The 22,948-nt window shown below is 37.6% G+C and overlaps 1 protein-coding gene across 5 annotated transcripts in view; it reads right to left on the bottom strand.

The window, feature by feature from the left end:
• The window catches only part of LOC124784509 (tRNA pseudouridine synthase A), a 116,947-nt gene extending 114,123 nt beyond the window's left edge, over positions 1 to 2,824 (bottom strand). The window contains exons 1-2 of one of the 5 annotated variants that reach the window (XM_047254106.1): positions 2,240 to 2,824; positions 361 to 526 (exon numbers count right to left, since the gene is read on the bottom strand). In XM_047254106.1, coding sequence (XP_047110062.1) covers positions 361 to 526; positions 2,240 to 2,609 — 536 coding nt within the window. In that variant the 5' untranslated portion in view covers positions 2,610 to 2,824. Of the gene's footprint in view, positions 1 to 360; positions 587 to 1,659; positions 1,801 to 2,076; positions 2,219 to 2,239 lie in introns of those variants that run through there. The other 4 variants (XM_047254105.1, XM_047254107.1, XM_047254108.1 and 1 more) reach the window with 4 other exon arrangements.
• Between the last annotated feature and the right edge of the window lie 20,124 nt (positions 2,825 to 22,948).

Here is a 22,948-nt window from a genome sequence, read left to right on the forward strand (position 1 = left end):
AGCAATTTTGGAGCAACCGAAAATGTTACACAGAGATAATAAATTTATTTATAAGGTAACCTGTTTGTGTGGTAAATATAGTTACCAATACATGCAACATTCAAATACTTTCTCTTTACCATAGCTTACAACAAGGTTGCACATACTTTTATTTTCAGCTCTTTCAAACTCCCTGATTGCTCTGTTTTACACAATTTACCATATACTTTTACCTTATTTTTTGAGTTACTGTAGAAGTTCAAAGAGGAAGATTAGCACAATTATTACATGACTAACATCATGATTTTTGAGCATGAATAAAATAAAATTACACAAAAATATAAAAGCAATACACAACTGTATTAAGCTTAAAAAAATTACCTTTGCATGCCAAGGTACCCTTGTCCTGAATAAGATACCAACATTGCAACTTTTTTTCTTTTTACTCTCTCTTTCTCAGTGAGATGTCTTTTTACATTTGGTTGAGGATCATCTTCATCTAAAGCTCTCTTTCTAGTTTCCAGTGCCTCTGTCTTCTCCGTATATGCTGCAATATGGTCACTCATCTTAAGAAATTGGTTCCAAATTCCTGACCTATTCCCTAGAACTGTTATAAATATTATGATAAATTCATAAATTAATGAAAGCTGTTATTATATAGATTCAGAGCATACTATTATCAATTAGTAATATTTTGTAAAAGTTTTTGTAAAGTTCAGTGCACAAATCCAAAGTGCAAAAGCTGAGACTCATTAGGCCATAAGATTGTCTGAAGACAAAAAATTCTCTTTCTGTGTCAAACCACTGTGTGCACAATATTTGACATGAGTGAATCCTAAACTTAGTACTTTGAGGTAAGACACAAGTGGCCAGAAATACTTGTTTCAGTCACCACAATATGAACATATGAAAAAACATTTGTAAACTGCTTCAGTTGTTACAAACAATGATGTTGATGGAACTCGCTTCCTAGATTATACACAATCATTTGCGACCTACTTCTGTATTGCATAAGCCACTGTATGTTGTGTGGCATATGGTATACAATGTAGCAGAACTGTTTTGCACCCTTTCCCTCATCACCTACAGATGGCTTGTGAAGAGAAAGACTGTTGACAGTCCCAAATTTCTCTAATTTTACCGCCGTGGTCATTATGTTATGTGCATGTCAAAGGAAGTAATACATTTTGTTTTGGAATGTAGGCTCTTAAAAGTCTTGAGTATGGCTCTCCATGGGTACAATGTGCTTCACACTATGTCTACCATTGCAGTTTGCTAGGCATTTCACTGACATTTTCACACTTCTTTGAAATTTTTACACTAGGTTTGTAATCGGTTAGGATTCACACCATTAAACACTACTCAAGGATTTGTGGAGCAAAAGTTTTGTAAGACACCTTCAAATAAATCTAAGTATTAGATTAGATTGGATTCAGTTCTCGTTCCACAGACCCAAAAAATGAGATGATTCTCGTGGATGGGAAAAATTTCAGATAGTAAAACATAAAAAATGTAAAACATTTGAATATAATACTTACTACCCTGATCATTTGTCAAAAGATTGTCAAAATAGGTGAATACATTACAGTAAACTGGAACTGCTAATATTTACAGAATTAGTATGCTGTCAGAATGAAATATTGTTATGCACTTTTAATACATTTATCAAACACAAAATACCTAGACTTGGCTGTTGTGGCCCAGTGCTGTCAAAACTTGAAATCTAACAGACATTTTCACTTAAACTGGTCTGACAATCCCTGTTAAGATATTCATCTGTAGAGAATAAAATTTAACCCAGGCAAGAAACGAGGATCCAAATCAGTGCCCGAAAAATAATTTTTGTTTCTCCTTGCAAGGCTTCGTAACTGAAAGAAAATAGAATGAAATTTGTTTTTGGAAAGTTTCGGCTTTGCACAAGAACAACTGTGTTTGCTCAAGGTAGAAACTGTCAAAAACAAATTTTATTTCAGGCATATACGGCCAAAAGCGGGTGCTTCAATCTCATAAAGAGAAAATAAGTGATTTTTAACATTTGTTTATAAGCCTACACAAAAATCTGTGACGGGGATGCTCAAGGTGAAGCATATTACTTACATAAACTTGAAAAGACACTGTAGTACTTATGAGAAGTATAAATCATACGTAACATGTGGGTAAATACACAAACACAACACACCACACACGCCAAATTACTTGTCAACAAATGCTAACTATCGACATCTCGTTGATGATCGATAGCCATTCTCTCGATACTTACTTATGCCATAGATCACATTCGTGATAAACCAGTCGATATATGTTCTAGCAAGGACGTTAAAATATAGGGAGAAGATGTTGTCGAGACTTGCTGCTAGGCCCGTAAACGAGCAAACTGGTTTGTCAAATACTCTACTGCGTAGCTGCAGATTTGGTAAACTATCCTCAACACGTACAAACAAAGTTTGTCGGTTTAACCTCACTCTGTAGCAGACGCTGTTCGTTTTTGTGAGTATTTTGGCTGTAGTGATAGTGGCCAAAAATGCTGATGAAGCATTTCTAACATTGACTCTGGCACTGTGTTTATGGAAAAAAAGAAAATCAGACGCTGTTCCAACGACTAGTTTACAAAGAGAAGTAAATGTAGACATGAAAACCTGCTACTGGAAATGTTACACGCCAAACTTGATGATTACACCTTTATGTGGCTGGACTGTGAAACCTTTAATAACTTATTTAGAGTTACTTCGGCATCACTTTAAAACAGAATACACAATTGTAGAAAACTATTTCTTTTCTGCTTGGTTCTCTAACGGCAGTTCGTTAAATACCACGACGTGGGAATGCGAGGGCTGTTCGGAAAGCAAAGCCCAATCGGACGCGAAATGGAAGCCACACTGAAAAATCCAATGAAGCTTTGCACAGATGTTCTGATCGCACAGTGAGCGCGTAAAGATGCCTAGAATGCCATTTAGCCCACATAACATAACTGTCATGCGTTTGCTTCATGACAATTCTCGGCTGCGCACTATAGAGGCAATGGAGTTGCTATTACAGCAGTTTCGGTGGGTAGAGTTTGATCACACGATACAGCGCGTAATATCTTCCCCTTCAGTTTCATCTCTGCTCACATCAACCGCTGGCACAGTGTCTCCAGACTGGGAGTCTTTTACGCAAATTTGGGGAAAAACAATTTGTTTTTAGGTAACTTTTGGAGAAACGAAAATTTTGGCAAAATTTGGGAAGTGGGGAAATTGGGAAGTATTTGTTTCTGTGTAGCCATACTACCATACCACTCCACTACATCTCTTATGTTTTAGTTGAAATAACACATATTTAGTTTTATAGATATGCTCCCTCTCACTCTCTCTCTCTATCTCTCTCTCCAAATCAGTCGATACATCTTTCATTTTTTCGTCTCTGGTGTTTGGTGTTAGCTTCATATTAATGGCTGCAAGATATAGATACAAGTGTAGCACGTATCGATGTCATGGGATGTTCAAAAATTGCTAGTCGAAGCTACCAGCCCATACAATTAATGATACAAATTTTTATGTCTCCCTTAAGAAACTAAAGAGAGATTGATGATTATGATTTACAGCTTTGTCGGTGTGACATTTGACAAGTGGTTGTCATTTCTCCAAACATAAGTACAATTCAGACTCTTCATTGTAGCACAGTCCGTCCATTTCTGGCTCTTTCTTGCATTCGCCAAAGAAGAATACAATTACCGATATATTCGGTTTTAGATGTAGACGGTAGAGATTTTTTGAGTGTTTTGTTTATTGTTGTGTTCGCTGATGCTGTGATTTCTAGGACATATTAATTGAAACAGAGGCTGTAGATATCTATTACCTAAACTATTTACCATGGGGAGATATCGTCCTGCATGGAAAGCTGAACAATAATTTTTTTGTAAGTTTCTGAATTTCTAAGGTTTGTACATACTTCACTTAATGCAAACTAGACCTTCAGTCCTGTATAAACAGCTACAAATAAACGATTTTCATTTTATTTTTAGAATTAATGCAACTGTGACGAATCACCCTGTAGGAAATCATATCATTCTGATACTGCTTATTGAGTGAGGTCAGTGAGTACTTCATAGGCTGCTGAAGTGTGGAAGGTTGGTTTCTGGTTACTGGTTCGTGTTTTATTTCATACTCAGTTGGCTCTGTGGCTTTTCATGTTGTTTTGTATGCCATTAAAATAAGAAGTAACTATGTATTAATTGCAACTATATTGCTGGCGTTATGTGCTTATTTTTGTTTTGGTGGAATAATCTGATTCGCTCTCTAAAGGATCTGTGGACGCTAGGGCCAGATGATGCTGTCCAGTGGACCAAACCACACACCAAGGGCCCACTGAAACACACATAATTCTTTTCACCCTCATTGGTCAGAAATGAGCAGCGCAGTGCTGCCTTTTGTTGAGTATGTGGTCCAGATTTTCGTGTTATCGTTTGCGGGCACTTTCTGGTTCCCTGGTGTTGCCTTTAGGTTGTCCCAAGATATAAGTGGCATTTTTTCACGAAATTGAACACCCATTACCTCTACATTTTAGCTGTTTGACCTTAGTAACTCACATAATAAATGTTATTGCGATTTAATTATGGTAAAATGTGCTGACTCAATGCCGAACATGAGACACGAAAATTTGTACTGAGTACAAGGATTCTAGAATTTAATGTTTATTGGATAACTGAAATACCAATATGCCCAATGTGCCAATTTCTTACTGTAATAAACATTATTTTTTAAATTCTCTTTTCTTAGTTGGCTTTCTATGGTCAGTAAATATATTCCAGTGCTATTGCATGTAATGAAACAAAAATTGCTCTTGTTGTTCCTCAACCATGTTTAAATGATCAAAATATTGTACAGGGCTTGATTTCAGCCAGCACCTCCCTGGAAATTTATATTGCAAGGGATGGAACCAGCCCACAGATGAGATTTAAAATTGTGCACTTATACCAAATCGCAATGTAACTGTAATTTAACACTTTGCCAGCACTGATGAATGTGACAATGGGCGACCAATGTAATGTGATGAAGTATCTCCAACGTTGTTCATCGCAAAGTGTTTTATTAATTAATACTGGACACAAGTTCACCAAGCATCTACAAGGCAACTGGTTGAACGTTGCGACTGGCAGCAGTTGGAAACATGTTCTCATAGTCATCAAAACTACCAACTTGGGCTGATATGTTGAGCAGAAATAGGGAGCATCATGAGACTGCTATGGGGACAGGTGGTAGCACCTGTTGTTTATGTTAAATCTTTTTTGTTTTGATTATAAGAAATTATGTTTTAAGGACATGAAATTCAGAACAGTCTTCTGTAAAATAAAAGAAAATAAACCAAAAACAAAAATATTTCTCATTGTAAGTTTTTCAAAAGTTTTCAACACTCAAAAATTGTGACTTTTATGTGTGAGTGGGGCAGGGAGGGGGGGAGGGAGTTGAGTGGTTGAAGAGGTGCGTTTGGGATGACTGTCATCTAAAATTTTAAAATTAAGCACTGGTCTTGCATCAACATGACTGTTCTTTAGCTGTATCGTTCACTGCCCTCAGTGTTGAAACCTTATTTTTGGCTACTTGAAAAAAGCGTTATTTTGCCACATAGTAAACCATCAGTGGATAAAAAGTGTTATCAGTTCTAACATGATCGAATAATGACTTGCTTCTGACTTGAATGAATTTGAAGGGGCATTTTTCTAAAATAAAAAAGAGAAAGTCACCTAAAATGATATTCTAAATGAAAACTAAAAAGACAACTTCTATATTCAATTATTTAACTTACAGCAGAATGGAACTCAAAAGTTCTTCCTTTGATGGTATGTACTGTTTACCATGTGCAGATAAATTCTCTTTCGTCAAATGTTGGTTCTCTTACACTTTATTTATTCATATCATTGTCAAACAGAGATAAGAGAGAAAATTTATCACTCAGATACCGTAAATACTGGCCTTTCTTCTGTAAAGCTCCTTGTGTGATGCTTTTATCAATTTTTACATAAGTCTACCATTGACTTCGGAAAGCAGAACCCTTGAAAGGTTGTGTTTACTGTTGAAATAGATTGAATCCATGGCTTGACATAGCATGTCACAATGAACAGGCAGATGTTTAAAGGTGTTACTGCCTTATTCTTGCTCATAATTTAGTATTGACCACAAACTAATGACATTTTACAGAATAAATAGCTGTCACCTATTATAGAACTTTGTCTATTGCAGCTGGAGGTCGAATCTTAAATTTTCTGTGTATCTCCATTTAAAAATATCACAGAAATACAATGCAAGCTTTTCTTTATTGGACTATACGTGTATTTTATTTTCATTGTTACTTTTCCAGTTATCTCAGAACTGTTTGAAGAGGGCAATGTCAGGATTTGTTGCCACTTGACTTCAAACACACTTTTTAACAACAATTCATACACGTTACGGCGGCAAGCAAAAATAACCAAATCTGTGTTGAATTTTTGTTGAAGAAACACATGGGTACAACTGATTAATCGATATGACTTATATTTGAAGCTCTAGTATCACAGCAAAGAATTTGCACTTTGTTTCTGAGAAGTCAGTCTACAACTGTGTTACAAACAGCTTGCGCCTGTTGGTACCCTGAAGAGCTTTCCAGCCTTGGCACAGCAATAAGATTTTTTTAGCCAAATATGAAGTAACTGTTGGAAGAAATTCTTCTTTTGATTTTCGATCATGTAAAGCAGGTAACAATATGCCATCCCAGTGAACAGTAACATCATCTAGTACCTTGTTTTGACAATCACCGTTTATGGCTTCCACATGTTCCCTCCGCTATTCTGCACGAATTCTCTGAATCGGGAACTTACTTGTACGAAATTCATCATTATTACATCCAAGCATCTAAATGTGGCTTCAATCATAAACATTGAATCTTTCATATAAGTATGAAATAGTGTGTTTATGCACCTATCTACTGCTACTTAATTCTAGACTAATAAAATTTATCTACATGGTTGTTTTACAGGTTCCGAGGTCTACGTTCTCGAACAGAGTTGGAAAATCTGACTGCAAATGCATATCAATTTTACTAGAATCAGAAGATAAGTCTTTTGTAACGGTTCATAAGATGATGTTGCAGGAGTTAGTTTGGAAAACTATTTAGCACATCATTTTACTTAATGGTTCTGAGCATCCACTCTCTTCTTTATTGGCCAGATTTTTGTCCACTCGATCTAAGTTAGCAGATCGACTTGTCTTCATAAATTGAAGTGTATTGACGTGTGCAGTATCAAACAAATTACTTGAGTTGTTGACAAACTCTTGACGGCACTGCTCAAATGTGCATTGGTTCTTTTGTTACTTTTTTTTTTGTAACTCCCTCCAAGCATCACACAACTAGACAGTGAGATTTGCAGTTCTATTGACAGCTAAGTCGCTTCACAGATATGATAAAATAAAACTGCCAAAACTTGTTATTAGAGAGCAATTTTGAGCCTTTTACTTGATGTTTTATGCCACTTATTAAAACAGTTTTTAGAACTACTATGTACAGAATATTAACTTTCAGATGGCAGACCACTTCCTAGTTCTGAATCGGCAGAAGTCGGTAAAAGTTGGACGGCATCGGCAGCCAACATTAGTTAGCTGACAGTAATGTTGGAGGTAGCCAGTGTTGTCTGCTGTGTTACTTTGTTTCAATTCAACGTATTTAGTACTGTTTTCCTTCCTTGTGATAAATGTACATGATTGCCACAGTTAGAATGTTTATTAAACATGTCAATACATATGACGATTTCAGGTCTGTTTACAAACGTTTTAGCTATTTTTTTATTTCCATGCATGACTTCTGCTTTTGTGGAACCATGTAGCATAGTTTACAGTGGCACCACTGCAAGGGCAGCTTAGAGTTAAATCGCTGTAATTCCACTGACATGTTCACCAATTGACCACAAACCGGTTACTGAGAACGTTAAATATGTTTACCAACAAGTCAGTGCAATATTGCGCGTTCACCTCACATGTATCCAGTACAAGTCGACACAGGTTACCGTGGTCCTATGTTTACAAAATTTTATTTGCAATTGTTTTTCACTTTGTATAAATTAAGTAATAGGATATGGGTCCAACAAAAACGTTTTGCGGTGCCTTAGTGACCATTAAATAAAAGTTGTCTGTTCCTGGTAATTACTATAAAGTCAGTTTCAATATTTGTTACAGGGTGGCTCATATGTTCAAAAGCCGATGGAACCAAAGCAAATAGTGCAAGTACAAGCACATAAAAAAGGTTTGTCTAACCTTACAAACTGTAAGAATCATTTACAGGCCTGAACATTTTATGAATATACTAAGCGAAAGAAAATTTGCATAGCTGAAAGTGGCGGCATTAATTGTGGAGCATTGCTCAGTATCAACAGTAGACCATCTAGAAGATCTGTTGCCAGCTTTGGACAAGTCATCTACTGTTCTCAGTAGAATGAAATTACATCACACTAAATGTATATGGCTTATTAATAATGTGTTTTCACCATGGTTGCTTGAGGATCTCCATGAAGACATTGACAACAACCCTTATTCGATGATAATAGATGAGAGTACATCTACTGGCAACAAGAAAAAGTTGTGAATCTTAGTGTTATTTTAATCAAAACACGAAAAGATAACAACAACATTTTATAGTCTGTTGGAAATAGAAGGTGGTGGTGCTGGTTCTTTAGCTAATGTGTTAAAAAAGCAAATAGCTATGGCCTTGATTTAAATAAATTAATAGGTTAGGTGTGGACAGAGCTAATGTAATGACAGAAGAGCATAGTTCATTTTCTTTGAAAAGGATCTCTGCCCCATCATACTACTGTCATTTGTGTGTCACACTCATTGCATCTTGCCACAGAATACTCCTGCAAAGTAATACCTTCACATTTAAAATACATCATTAGAGAAGTTTACAATTGGCTTTTGTGCAGTACTAAGAGCAAACTTAATATTCTCTGCAGCATGAAACATTGGCCAGAAAGGAACTGCTGAGAATAGACAAGTTGTCAAGGATGTGCTGGCTGGCTTACATAGGAGCTATTACCAAAATTTTAGACCAATGGGATGATTTAAAGCTTATAACCGCTCTTTTAATTGAGAACAATATTATCAGGCTTACTCTCATATAACTAAGAGGTGATCGATAATATGGGAAATAATCAATAGCATTGAAAAAGTTTTAATTAAATTTATTGATATATAATCTGTAATCAGAACAACACCTGCAGAAAAGCAGCGCCTCAGGGAAATCAAAGCGGGTTCAACGCAGTTACTTTTGTTTCTGAATTCTACTATATAAACTATGTGCGAGTATTGTTAGTTCTCTTATATTGTTTTCTGGACTCTGAATAAGCTGAAGTAGCTGTGGCATGTGATATATCGGGCATTTCCGTGTGATATGCTACGAAAGGGATCATGGCACATCCATTAAACTGCAAGAAAAATGACTATAGTTAATATATATGGGACAGATTTAAGCTGAAACTTATACTGCGGTCTAGGTAGTCTTCGCCATAAGGTCACGGACTAAGAATATCTGAGGAATTGTCTGCGTAAGAGAAAGTAGTGCTCAGTATTAAACTCTATTACATGTCGAATAACTAATAATGGGATGTGTGGACTATACGAAGGGAGCTTAAATTGAATGTAAGAAGGAATTGGACTCTTAGCTTGGTGAAAATAAAAGCATACTAAGTTTGAATGACTGTATCGAAGTATACTAATGGACCATAGTCCTTGCTATAATAACTTTGAGTAACGAACAACAAAAATCACGGACATTTTATTTGCCGTAATTGCTGAGAGTAATTGTAGGATCAACTCTTCTTTTCTATATACAAAACGTAATCATGCACGACCATTCGATTAGTATTAAATGTTGGCAATAAAAAACTAAAGAGATATCCACAATAACGTGTATTAGTCAATGGTAATCATAGGCAAGCTGCACACTGTAGCTCTGGATGACGGAAGGTTCGATTATGAAATATTATGAATCGTAAATTCTGCCTTAAAAGCTATTTAACATTTCATTTTCAATCGCACAGAAGTAACACAAAATCATAAACAGTTCGGATAAGTAGCAACGTCGGAAATAGGAAGTTGAAATAGTAAAAACATCCAAAGACATTATAAACTATATTGTTTAGGGCAATGCGCCAACAAATAAAGGGTGATCGACTGTCCTAAATGTCAACATTAACTATTATTATGAAAACCCGAAATTTAGTTGCAATTACAGTGAAGATGTTTGTGGCTGCTCCATCTGATGTGTAGATATAACAAAAAGTTGCACATATACAGTAGATAACAACATCAATATCTAGTGCAGCAGGGGATACAACCCGTCGGCTTTGAACAATGACGTCATTCCTTAGACATAGATCGTAATGTCTTCACTTCGAGGCATAGATAATAAAGCAGTTCTGTGTTCTAATAAGCACTATCATTAAAATAATTGAATGTTAATCTAAAAGCGATCGCTTGATATTCGGTACATCATTAAACGTGTGATTTAATTAACTTAATTGTTTGTTTTTTATTTGGCTGGTACTTAATAATAACCTGATCCTAAGATACAGATGCTTCAGTAGCTGATAAGTGGTTTTTGGCTTTTTGAAAAAAAAATCTCACAGTAGCTGATAAGTGATTTTTGGCTTTTTTAAAAAAAAAATCTCACGAGATAGAATAAACTGATCCTACTTTATTAAGCAATCAATAAAAAAATTAAACTAAAACATAACAGCTTTTGCTGTTATGTTTTAGCAGTAGCTGATAAGTGGTTTTTGGCTTTTTTTAAAAAAAAATCTCACAGTAGCTGATAAGTGTTTTTTGGCTTTTTAAAAAAAATCTCACAGTAGCTGATAAGTGTTTTTTGGCTTTTTTAAAAAAAATCTCACGAGATAGAATAAACTGATCCTACTTTATTGCTTAATAAAGTAGGATCAGTTTATTCTATCTCGTGAGATTTTTTTTTTTTAAAAAAGCCAAAAAACACTTATCAGCTACTGAAGGGAGCTACAACACTAAGAAGAATCGCTTTTTTTCAGCTTTTGACAAGATATTGCTTAATAAAGTAGGATCAGTTTATTATATCTCGTGAGATTTTTTTTTAAGCCAAAAAACACTTATTAGCTTCTGAAGAGAGCTACAACACTAAGAAGAATCGCTTCTCGGCTTTTGACACGATCAATGTTTATCTCTCTCGCATTCCTTCGTTTCTCAACATTCTCCTCAGCTCTTTCATCTTTGTAATACATGGTCTCTGGCGACTTGTGACGTCATTGTTCAAAGCCGACGGGTTGTATCCCCTGCTGCACTAGACCTGAGAAGTTGACAACAGAAGATCGATGGAGGGCAGTTACAGCTGGAGCCCAACGAGTGACACAAAAAAAGGTATGAAAACAGTTATTACGTAATAAACAGTGGTGAAATATAATTGTTGTGATTTTGTAATGAGTAGTGACTGCAAACTTCCAATTATATGTGTCATATTCTTCACTACCACAATCCACGATTCACGCGTGATTACACATGGTGGGTGCGGACAGAAAATTGCATCTGCGAGTGCGACCGACAACAATGAACCTACCTCCGGGAACTACAAGACGTCAGAAGCTGTACAGAATGTAGGAAAAAATTGACTTGTGTTCTTTCGAGAACAGTTACTGTCTTCATATATACAGTTAAAGGCTACCCAGCCATTGACCTTCGTCTATGCGAATGTGCACAGGTTGCCCAAACTCTTACGAGAATCACCAAAGCGCGCGCGAGTAATGAGTGGATGGGCAAATGTCTATAAGGTACATTACATATGTAGAATTGTGGACAGTTGTGAATGTGAGTCTCACGGGAAGCGTGCAAGGGATAAGTCCCTGCAGTCGCACTATTCATCTGTGTCCTCGGTGGCTCAGATGGACAGAGCGTCTGCCATGTAAGCAGGAGATCCCAGGTTCGAGTCCCAGTCGTGGCGCACATTTTCAGCTGTCCACATCGAGGTATATCAACAACACCTGTCGGCAGCTGAGATTTTCAGTTAGTCATCATTTAAAAATGGTTCAAATGGCTCTGAGCACTATGGGACATAACATCTGAGGTCATCAGTCCCCTAGAACTTAGAACTACTTAAACCTAACTAACCTAAGGACATCACACACATCCATGCCCAAAGCAGGATTCGAACTTGCGACTGCAGCGGGTCCGGACTGAAGCCCCTCGGCCACCAAGGCCAGTCCTCTGACAAAAGCAGCAAACAATTGCGCTGTAGTCCCTATCAAATGCTTCGTGTACCCCAGTTTGCTCTGTGTTGTGGACTTCCTGCTTTTTTTCTTTTTTTCTTATTTCGAAATGAATGGAGAGACTAATTATGGTCCATCAATTGATTCGAATGCGACTCACAACAATAAAATGAATCAGCAATCCCTATGATTGTTATGTCAATTATGCTTTCGTGGAAACACTGAACACGGACCTATGATGGCTGGGCTTATACTCCCCCACCACTCCTCACCCTTCGGACAGTCTAAAGCCAGCATACTACAGTTGCATGTGTGAACTACCAGTCTTTAGTGGCGTAACTTCAGAAGCACAAAATTTGTTGGATGTACTTTCTTGCGTCACTTTCCTTCCACAACTGTTCCCTGGTGGCAGTAGTTCGAAACACGAGCACTCTGTCACAGTTACTATGGAGTAATTGCTGCTTGTACTCCATTCGATTTCATTGTTTTACTTGGAATCTGTCATTCAACGAGATTTAAATATGCACTTTGGTTTTTTACTTTTGAGTTATTTAACTATTTTAGAAAATTATTTCAAAATTGGTTTTACTTTTATGTAACTCGAAACTGAGCAGTAAAATCACAAAACATAATGGACTGATTTCCTTCCAAGAATATTACCTGAAAATGAAAATATAACAGTATTATAATTATCCTGGCGTATTTGTACTTTAAGAGCATGGACTCAAATATTGGAATTTTTGTGGACCCACACAACACTCTAAGAATACTCCTCTTACCATCGTATTCAGGCTGTGGTTGTCGAATCCTGGCTACCGGGGTAAGCTGAAAAGTAAAATCTAAAAAGTAATTTTGCTCTCCACTGCGGCTCTTTGCTGTGAAAAAATGTTTGTTAAATGTTAAAGTGGGCGACATCTGCGCTTCCGCTATAATTTCGCTTTTTAGGTCGACGCTTAATGGCGTCTTTTGAAGCAGCGGCCGCCAAAATTGTAGATGTAAACGTCTTAAGAAAACTTAATTCAGTGCAAGGGACATGACAGAGGGCTGGCTCACTGTACATCGAAATAACTCACATATAAGCTGTAACGTACTGTATTAACAAGGCTAACGGTACAAATGCTTACATTATTTTCGTGGTGCAATATGCCTGCTTCCGGTTACTAGAAACAAGCGAAGAGAGGGAGGGAGAGGAACAATCTAGGAACCTTCTTCTCCCTTATTAATAGCGTATAAGTTATTACATTTAAGGAATTTACTCCTTGATACTAAGATTAAAATTAATATTTGCTATTAACCAGGGAAATTTTACGCCGCCTATGCGGTTGGTGAAACACATACGGTTCGTTTACATTTATTTCGTCACGAGGTACACTTATCGTTCCAGTTTTTTTTTAAATGTCTTTACGACACAATTATCGCTGGGACGGCACACCGCGGCTGACTACCACGATATACTGCCTGCGTATAGAGGCTGTAGCCAGCTACACGTTCCGGATCGAGGAGGCTATCCTGGAAAAAGTGGTTTCATTGAGCCTCGGATGTGCCGCTTCCGACGACTATACAGCATGGCTATATTCTAATGGCACTGGATTGAGAATGAGGGCGATGCTAAGAAGAAGCAAAGTGCCGATACAGCAAAAGCCATAGCTGTGAGTGTATGTGTGCTGTGCACCTCGCCGCCCGCCAACCGCCGCATCGACTCGCACAGGTTGAATCTTTAGAATTGTATTCGTGTGGACCAGTGTTAATTTTGTTCCTGCCAGTTCAATAATAACTTAACTTTTACCAGATTTGTTCTATCAATGAATTATCCTAATCACTAACCTAGACAGGGTCCTTTCCACACGTTGTGCAATCCGAGTGTCCCGAAATGAAGCTTTAAAGTTTATGTTAATAAGAATTTCCTGCAGACCTTTTTATGCTAGAATGAATTTTAAGGAGCTTTATTGTTAATGAAAATATGAGTAAAGAGCAAAGGTCTGACAGAGTACTAAGATAATTTTGGAATTGTCTCAGTAAGGAAGCTTAATTAATTTGAGACAAAAATAATGGTAGTTAAATGAGGAAGTAATAAGACAAAAAGAGTAGTAATTCATATTCTGTAAATCTTGAGTAATTTATGTTTCCAATAGTTAATGGTTTCAACACTGTGATCATAACAGTTTCAGGGTCCCCCTCCCCCCCCCCTTCTTTCACTCTTTTCTTTTCTATTCATTTAAATTCTGAAGTGACTGAACTGATTTGACCAGCAAAGTTAAAGTCAATATAAAACCTAAATTTATCAGTGTTTTACCATTATTAAAAGTGCCATTGTATGTGTGTGTGTCAAAAGTGCTATTTCTAGGGTGACCTATGTCCGATTTCAGTCGGATCAATAGACAAAACGCAGTTCGTAGTAACCATTGTAGTGTAATGTTGTGTATTTATAGCTTGTTCAAATTAGTACAGAAAGGGAAAATCTTAGTTCAGTAGATTTTTCTGGTTCTAAAATTTACCATATAATGCAGTATTACTACGTGTGGTTATGCTTGTACGTACATCCACTTGTACAAGGGAAAAACTCACTTAATGCCTAATTAGGCTGGCGACCGTATTATTAACCATTGGTAGCATCTGCGGTGTATGTTTCTTGCCCGTCCTAACGTGTAGTTGCACTTATACTTGCTTGACGTATCATTGTTGTTACTGACTGGGTATAAGTCCGGTTTTGCTTCCATTCAGGTACACGCGGTCAACATATTTACTAAAATCCTTTCCTATAAGGTGAAGCCCGTCAACTTATCATAGTACAGGCTTTAAAGAGTTAACGTACGCTACAGCGGAGACGTTACAAGTGGCGACCGTGACAGGACATGCAGTTGTTGTCAGTCACAAATTAATGTGAATACCGAGCAGTGGATGTTTAGTGACACGTATTGCAATAGTATTCTGTAAAACAAATAGCAGTGAACGTCAAGTACGGTAGTGTGGTGTAGCGTACATTCAGTATGGACAGGAAAGTAGACGGGGTGGATGTGAAGAGCGTAATGGAAAATGCGGCTGACAGTAGCAGGAGTTTACGCGGCCAGATAACAGATGGCGTTAGTGGAAGACAATTGGCATACATACAATATCATGAACACGTTAACGAACAGATTGAAATGTCGAGATCGTCTCGAACACAGCAAGGGATAAAACAGGAAGTAGAGGGTGACTTTGTAGATGATAGTGGGTATGTGAATGAATCCACTGACATGTTTGATTCTCCACAGATAAAGAAAGAATCGAAAGAAACTTTTGAAGTAGGATCGGAACACACCGATTCCGTAGAACAAAACAGTGTGAAAATTTTAAGCATGAACGATTTATTTGAACAATTAACGAAACAAATTGCAGGACAGAGTGAGCAGCTCAAAATACAGAACGATCAGCTTAAAACACACGTTGATCAGCAGCTCAAAACTCAGAATGATCAGCTTAAAGCACACGTTGCAGAGCAGCTCAAAACACAAAGTAATCAGCTCAAAACACAGACTGATCAGATTAAAGCACAGGTCGAAGAGCAAGGAATTAAAATTAGTAATCAAATAGAACAGGTAGAACAAAAAATGGGTAATTTAAGTTGTGTGGTAAATACTATGAAATTTGAAATTGACGCCATTAACAAAAATATGGATACTATGCAGGGGGAAATTGGTCACATTAACAGTAGGTTCGATGTTGAAATTCTCAACATCCAAGAGAAAGTAGAACCTCTAGTTGAAACAAAAGTAGACGAAAAAGTTTTCGGTCTTAAAACTGAAATCGTAAACGAATGTCAACACGGAATCTCGCAATTGAAAAAGGCAGTTTCAGACACTGAAAGAGATTTAGGTGAGAAAGTTACCGGATGCGTACAAAAATGTGAACAAAATACTTCGAAAATTCAAGGCAAAATTTTCGATCTAGAGAGTAAAATTAAAGATAGACCTGGTGTTGTTTGTAATGGCACACCAATTACGAAGCTGTTAGAAGGTGAGGAACGCTTCGATCCCGCCAAGAAACATAACGGATGGCATCCGTTAGATTTCATCAAAAATTGCGAGAGAATATTTCCTGAACACTTATCTGATCAGGAAAAGATAAACGTAGTAATTAGCGCCTTAGCAGGTGACGCTAAGCGCTGGGGAATTAATTTGAATACCGAACGAATGACATTCAAAGAATTCAAGCAAAGGTTTACGGAAGAATATTGGTCCGAACAAAAACAGGATTATTTATGGCGCGAGTTTATCATGGCCAAGCTTCATGATAACAGGGGCAGGAATTCTTTGAGAGATTTCTGCGAATATTGGTACCGGAAATTGACGCATTTAAGAGGTAGAAGATCAGATTCAGAAATTATCTGGGAACTATATAAAAAGCTTCCAGAAGATTCAAAGAGGTACGTGGGAAGCAATCATCGCAGCTTCCAAGCATTTCTCGAAAGGGTCGAAGACGAAGACCATTGGCGCGAAAGTCGTGCCAATTATCAAAATTTTGGTCATCGAAATAATCGTAATAACGACGAGAGAAATGACGGCGAGGGATTTCGCGTCAATATGATACAGAGAGGAAGAGGCAGAGGCAGAGGCCGAGGAAGTTATCTAGGTCGCGGTAGAGGATACACCGCGCAAAATAATAATGATGCGGGAAACTGATTTCCGCGAACGTTGCGGGCCAAACGGAAGCGGACAGTATATATACCGGCCCCGATTTAAGAAAGGTTACCGAACTGACAGTAAAGTTATGAGACAGGTTAGAGACAGGCGTGGAACGCAACATGTTGTTGCGAAACCAGCGTCAGGTGCGAGCCAGAGTGAGTCATCTCTGCCGCATAGAGCGCTACATGTTAACGGGCGCGTGGAGCAGCAGAGGGCAACGGCCCAGCCTAGCAGAACAGCTGTTCAGAGAGAAGCCGCTAGCAATACGGCAGCATTAGATACGAACATAGCCGTAAGAGCTGATGAAAATATTACGAGTGATAATTCCGTAGCGAAGAAAATAATAAATGAAACGGTGGAGACACAGAGAGGTGCGGTTAGCAGTGTTTGCAATGAAGTAAATGGAGAGAATGATCTAGCAGAAGTAACTGATTGGCGTGTGCAGATCGACGATCTGTACAAGGGCCTAAAGCAATGTGGGGGATTTTAAGAAGGAATATGAGGCAAGGAAGTTGATTAGTGAAAAAGGAGGTAGTAGGGACGTCGATAAGGTGAAGTGGCCCGAGTTTGAAGAGGAGAGAGTAAATAGCGCCATGCAAAGTACGCGTGCTGCCGATAGGACGAAGGTGAAAAATAGGAAGGAATTGGAGAACGAAATCCTTAGCATTGACGAGGAAGTAACTTCTGTTAATGATCCGCCAACAGTAAAAGCTGCTACCGAAAGGCACTGTGAGGAAGAGGCAGGTGATTACATAAAAGTAATTGAAGTCCACGAGGATTACACGAAATATGAATTAACAGTAGATGTGAGTGAAGCTGATGATGAGGCCGTTTTGCCGAAAGAGGATATTGAATTAAAATTAAAGCCTGACCAAAATGCAGAGGGAGAACTTAGTGCCTGTCTCAGAAAAGCGTTTAAGTTAGAACCTGAAAGCGATCCAGAATGGTCGGATTCTGACGATAGTTCAGATGACGAATATTTCGGTAATAGTAGAAATAATGGAAATACAGCTAATGGCGATATTGTACCTAATGATGAAGTAGTTTCAATACAAAACCCAGATGTTGAGACTGAACAAAGAAAGAAAGAGCCACCTGACGACTCAGGGTCTATTTCACAAAGAATTCAAGTAATTAATGACTTTGAACTCCCGGAACCAAAGAAACCGCCAGATATAGGTGAGGTGAATGTTAAAAGCATATCTTGGGACGATGTTATCGTCGACCCGGATTTGCTTAGGGAAGATCACAACAATGAAAAACATTCGACGATGAAACAAACTGTAATGCCAGTTGAAATTTATAATGTGACATTGCAAGTACTTCTTGATACCGGATCTCAGATAAGCGCAATCTCCCAGTCGTTTTTCGAACACATTTGTGATAAGCCTGGACTAGTAACTATGTCAGTGATGGGTGTAAAAATTGTTGATGCTACGGGCAAGACTAGCAAGCCGATAAAGAACCAGATTTTGGTTGAATTTAGTATAAAAGGTCAAACTTTTGAACACGAATTTTTGGTTGTGCCAGACTTGAGTACTGAAATGATTCTGGGAATAGATTGGTTGGATAAAGAAAAGGTTATTATTGATTGTAGCCAGGGAGTGATCAAAATTAATAATGCATCTAGGAATTTGGAATTAAAATTTGAGGAAAATGGGAAGGTGTTCGATTCAGAAATTGATCCTTTATTATTGGAAATCGACCAAGGGAATGATGGTTTGACAAACATGTATGAGGTGTACCATGTCCAGAGGTTAATAGAAGAGAGAGACAAGCAGGGGCATAATTTTAAAGAAATTGTAGAAAATTTGAAGAAGATATCTCCTGATCAGAAAACAGAATTGCTTGATATTTTAGAAAGTAATAGTACCATATTTTCGGACAAACCTGGCCTAGTTAAGAACTTCGAATACCAGATTGAGACAATAGAGCATAAACCTTTCTTTGTAAGACCGTTTGCGATACCCATATCAAAGAGGCAGGCTGTTCAAGTGGAAATAGATAAAATGATAGAATGGGGTGTAATCGAACGGAGTAGCAGCGAATATAATAGTCCCCTTATCATCGTGAACAAAAGGGATGGGGGAGTGAGAGTAGTTATCGACGCCAGGACTTTGAACAAAATTGTAAAGAAGTAAATAGACAGACCCGAAAATCTGGACGAAATGCTCCAAAAATTTTATAATGTGAAGTATTTAACCAGTCTGGACATGACCGCCGGATACTGGCAAATCCCATTGAGTAAAGAATCCCGTAAATATACTGCTTTTCTATTCGCCGGGAAATGCTATCAGTATAAAGTAGTGCCATTTGGGCTTAGCACTTCTGTGGCAGTATTTATTAGGGCACTGGACTTTGTATTAGGGAGAGAATTGAGTTCCCAGCTAACCATTTATGTAGATGATTTACTGATTGCTACAGAAGAATGGCAAGAGCATTGTGAATTATTGCGGAAAGTTTTTATTGCTCTACATGCAGGGGGCATGGCGCTTAAGTGGAAGAAATGTGAATTTGTGAAATCGGAGATAAAGTTTCTGGGGCACATTATTACTACGACCGGTATTGGCAAGGACCCGGAAAAGTTAAGTGCAATAGCAGAGTGTCCAGCTCCTAGAAATAGAAAACAGTTGAAAGCCTTTTTGGGTTTATGTGGGTTCTATAGAAAATTCGTCAAGGGGCAAGTTTTTAATAGTCCTCATTTAAATAATCTACTCAAGAAAAATAGTGCTTTTGTGTGGACTGAAGGGTGCATGAGAGATTTTGAAAATTTAAAAAGGGAACTTTTAAATGGCAATATTTTGCATCACCCCATACTGTCAAAACCTTTCCATATGAGTACTGACAGCAGTGCTTATGGAATTGGTATAGTAGTTTTCCAAGAAATCTGTGATGGCAAAGAAATCGAACACAGGACTATCGCATTTGCAAGTAGGACTCTAACAAAATACGTGAGAAACTACACTATATCGGAAAAGGAAGCTTTAGCCATAATATGGGGGGTTAAAGAAGTTCAGAATTTATCTGTGGGGCCATAAGCTCATCATACATACTGACCATAAAGCTTTAACTTTTCTTAAAGATTGTCGTTTACTTAATGGCAGGCTAACTCGTTGGGCTTTGTACCTGCAACAATTTGATTACGAGATTTGCTATGTTAAGGGTACTGAGAATTATGTGACAGATGCTTTATCTCGATTGCCTAATGGTATGAGTGAAGTGCCCAATGAAAATGGTGAAGAGGGTACTTTTCAGATAAGGCATATGAAAGAGGTTTCAGGAAAAAGGAAAATTGAGCAAATATGTAAAAATATGAGATACCATCAGAATGAGGATCCGACATGGAAATCTGTGAAGGTAAATTTTGACAGTGTGCAGTATCCTAAAATTAAGAAATATTACAACATTTTTAAAGGCATTTTATATAGGAGGAAGGATTTAGTCACTGAGGAATGGAGAGTATGTTGGCCACACCAGTTTGATACTGATGTCATAGATTATTTTCATTTAGCATTGGGGCATAGTGGGCCAAAGAAATGTTTGGATAAATTGAATAATGTAGTAGTGATTGCTGGTAGTATCAGTAAGAAGGTAAAGGAACGGGTTAAGTCGTGTGATGTCTGTCAAAAGGCCAAAGTACCAAACAAAACTAGTAGGGGTCCAATGCAAAGTACATTACCTGAAGACACCCTAGACTTATTATCGATAGATTTATATGGTCCCCTCCCAAAGACTTCGGGAAATTGTGCATATATTTTAGTAATTTTGGAAGTATTCTCAAAATTTGTGAAATTATACCCCTTGAAAAAAGCAACAGCAAAAGCTGTATTTAGTAGGATGGTTGAATACTTCAGAACCATTGGCAAACCCAAGGCAGTACTATCTGACAATGGTCCCCAGTTCATATCAAAAATTTGGAAAGAAGGGATGGAGCAAAATGAAGTAGAGGTTAAATATATCGCAGCCTATCATCCTGCTAGCAACCCGGTTGAAAGGTTCATGCGAGAAATCGGGAGATTGTGTAGAACATACTGCAGTCACAACCATAGAGCCTGGGGCAGATTTATATCGGATTTTGAGAATGTCATGAACACTTTACATCATGAATCTACTGGATTCCCACCGGAAGAAATTTTGTTAGGCGGCAGGAGTAAAAGTTTAATTGAAGAAAAACTAGAGTTTCCACCTTGTACAAGTTTGGGGTTGAGTCAAAAGAAAGAATTAGTCAGAAAAAGGGCAAAGCAAAAAGCTGAATCTAGATCTAGAAGACACGATAAAAATCTGAAAGTTTCAAAATTTAAAATTGGGGATTATGTTCTTTTAAAAACCCACGAAAAATCTAGTGAACTGAACCATGAAATTTCCAAATTTAAATACATTTATAATGGACCGTATATAATACAGAACATTCCACACGACAATGCTTACTACCTGATCTACCCAAAATCCAAAAGACCTTTAGGTGTAAGAAATGTTGTGGACCTGAAACTGTATGTTCCTAGAAATGAGTGACATAAGGATACTCAGAAAGCAATTTGCAGTAAGTGTACTGTATCTTATGCTGAAACTAATTTATTCCAAATGTAACTAATCTTTGTAAATAGATGTGTACCAATGTCAGTGGGCTAATGTAGTTATGTGAGTTTCAGATTACCAAATGTACTATAAATGTAAAGATGTGTGGAGAAAAGGACTGAAAAGGAAAGGGTAAATGCCGAAAACCAAAGTGGACAGTATATGAGTCATAATATGAAGGACTGCCCCACACTAATGAGGGCAGATAAATAGTCAAGGGAGAATTGTAAGTGTGATACAGGAGATGTGACAATATGAGGTGAAAAGGACTGCCCAAATCTGAATAATAGGCAGCAAATAGGTGTAGTAAATTTTCTGAATATTATTGTGTGTTTGTTTTTTTAGTAAGTAAGGAAATGGACTGCCATTCAATGCAAGCAGCAACGAATTGTCTTAGAGTGTATACAGATATTTGCATTTGCTTTTGTAGTTAAATGTTTGTGTTCCAGATGTTGAAATTATTTCTTTGAGAAATGTAGTAAAATTGAGTAATTTGCTATTTTAATAATGTTGTGATGGGAGGTTGGACTGTGCAAAAAGCACTTTAGTACATAACAAGTAAATGTTCTTGATATGTTAAAAAGTATAGACCTGTATAATGTGAGTGAAAGGAAGTATGTGGTGTAAATTTTTTTGGACATTCACATAAAGATTTAGAACCACTGTATAAATGTAAAATTTAGTGTTCCCATTAAATTCATAATTAGAAAAATTTACTGGGAACAGGGGCATGTGTAACAACAACTGTACATATAATGATTTCTTCTTCTGTTTTTCGATGAATTAATGTAAGCAATGGTTTGATTTAATTTCTTTTTATTTTCATGTCATTATGTTAAAGAAAATGTAAGCAACTTTAGATGTGAATATTAATATTTATGTCAGATTTCAAGCAATGCTATAACAAAATTGAAGTGTAACCCTTGTTGAATCTATTGTAACATGTTTGAAATTGTAATTGTGCGCCTGGTCCATACGTAGTCAATGTATTAGGATATGTGGAATGTAAAACCTTTGGCGAATACCCTATCTGTAGGGGAGTAGTAAAAGGTGGAGGCAGGTGAGCGTGGGAAAATGCACACGGGCGCGGCACGGCATAACGGGCTCAGTAATACAGTCGGAGTTGGGCATCGGTCTGAGGAACACGTCCCAGATCGAGGAGGCTATCCTGGAAAAAGTGGTTTCATTGAGCCTCGGATGTGCCGCTTCCGACGACTATACAGCATGGCTATATTCTAATGGCACTGGATTGAGAATGAGGACGACGCTAAGAAGAAGCAAAGTGCCGATACAGCAAAAGCCATAGCTGTGATTGTATGTGTGCTGTGCGCCTCGCCATCTCGCCGCCCGCCAACCGCTGCATCGACTCGCACAGGTTGAATCTTTAGAATTGTATTCGTGTGGACCAGTGTTAATTTTGTTCCTGCCAGTTCAATAATAACTTAACTTTTACCAGATTTGTTCTATCAATGAATTATCCTAATCGCTAACCTAGACAGGGTCC

Source organism: Schistocerca piceifrons, chromosome 1, assembly GCF_021461385.2.
Source record: "Schistocerca piceifrons isolate TAMUIC-IGC-003096 chromosome 1, iqSchPice1.1, whole genome shotgun sequence".
In the NCBI taxonomy this organism is placed as follows: domain Eukaryota; kingdom Metazoa; phylum Arthropoda; class Insecta; order Orthoptera; family Acrididae; genus Schistocerca; species Schistocerca piceifrons.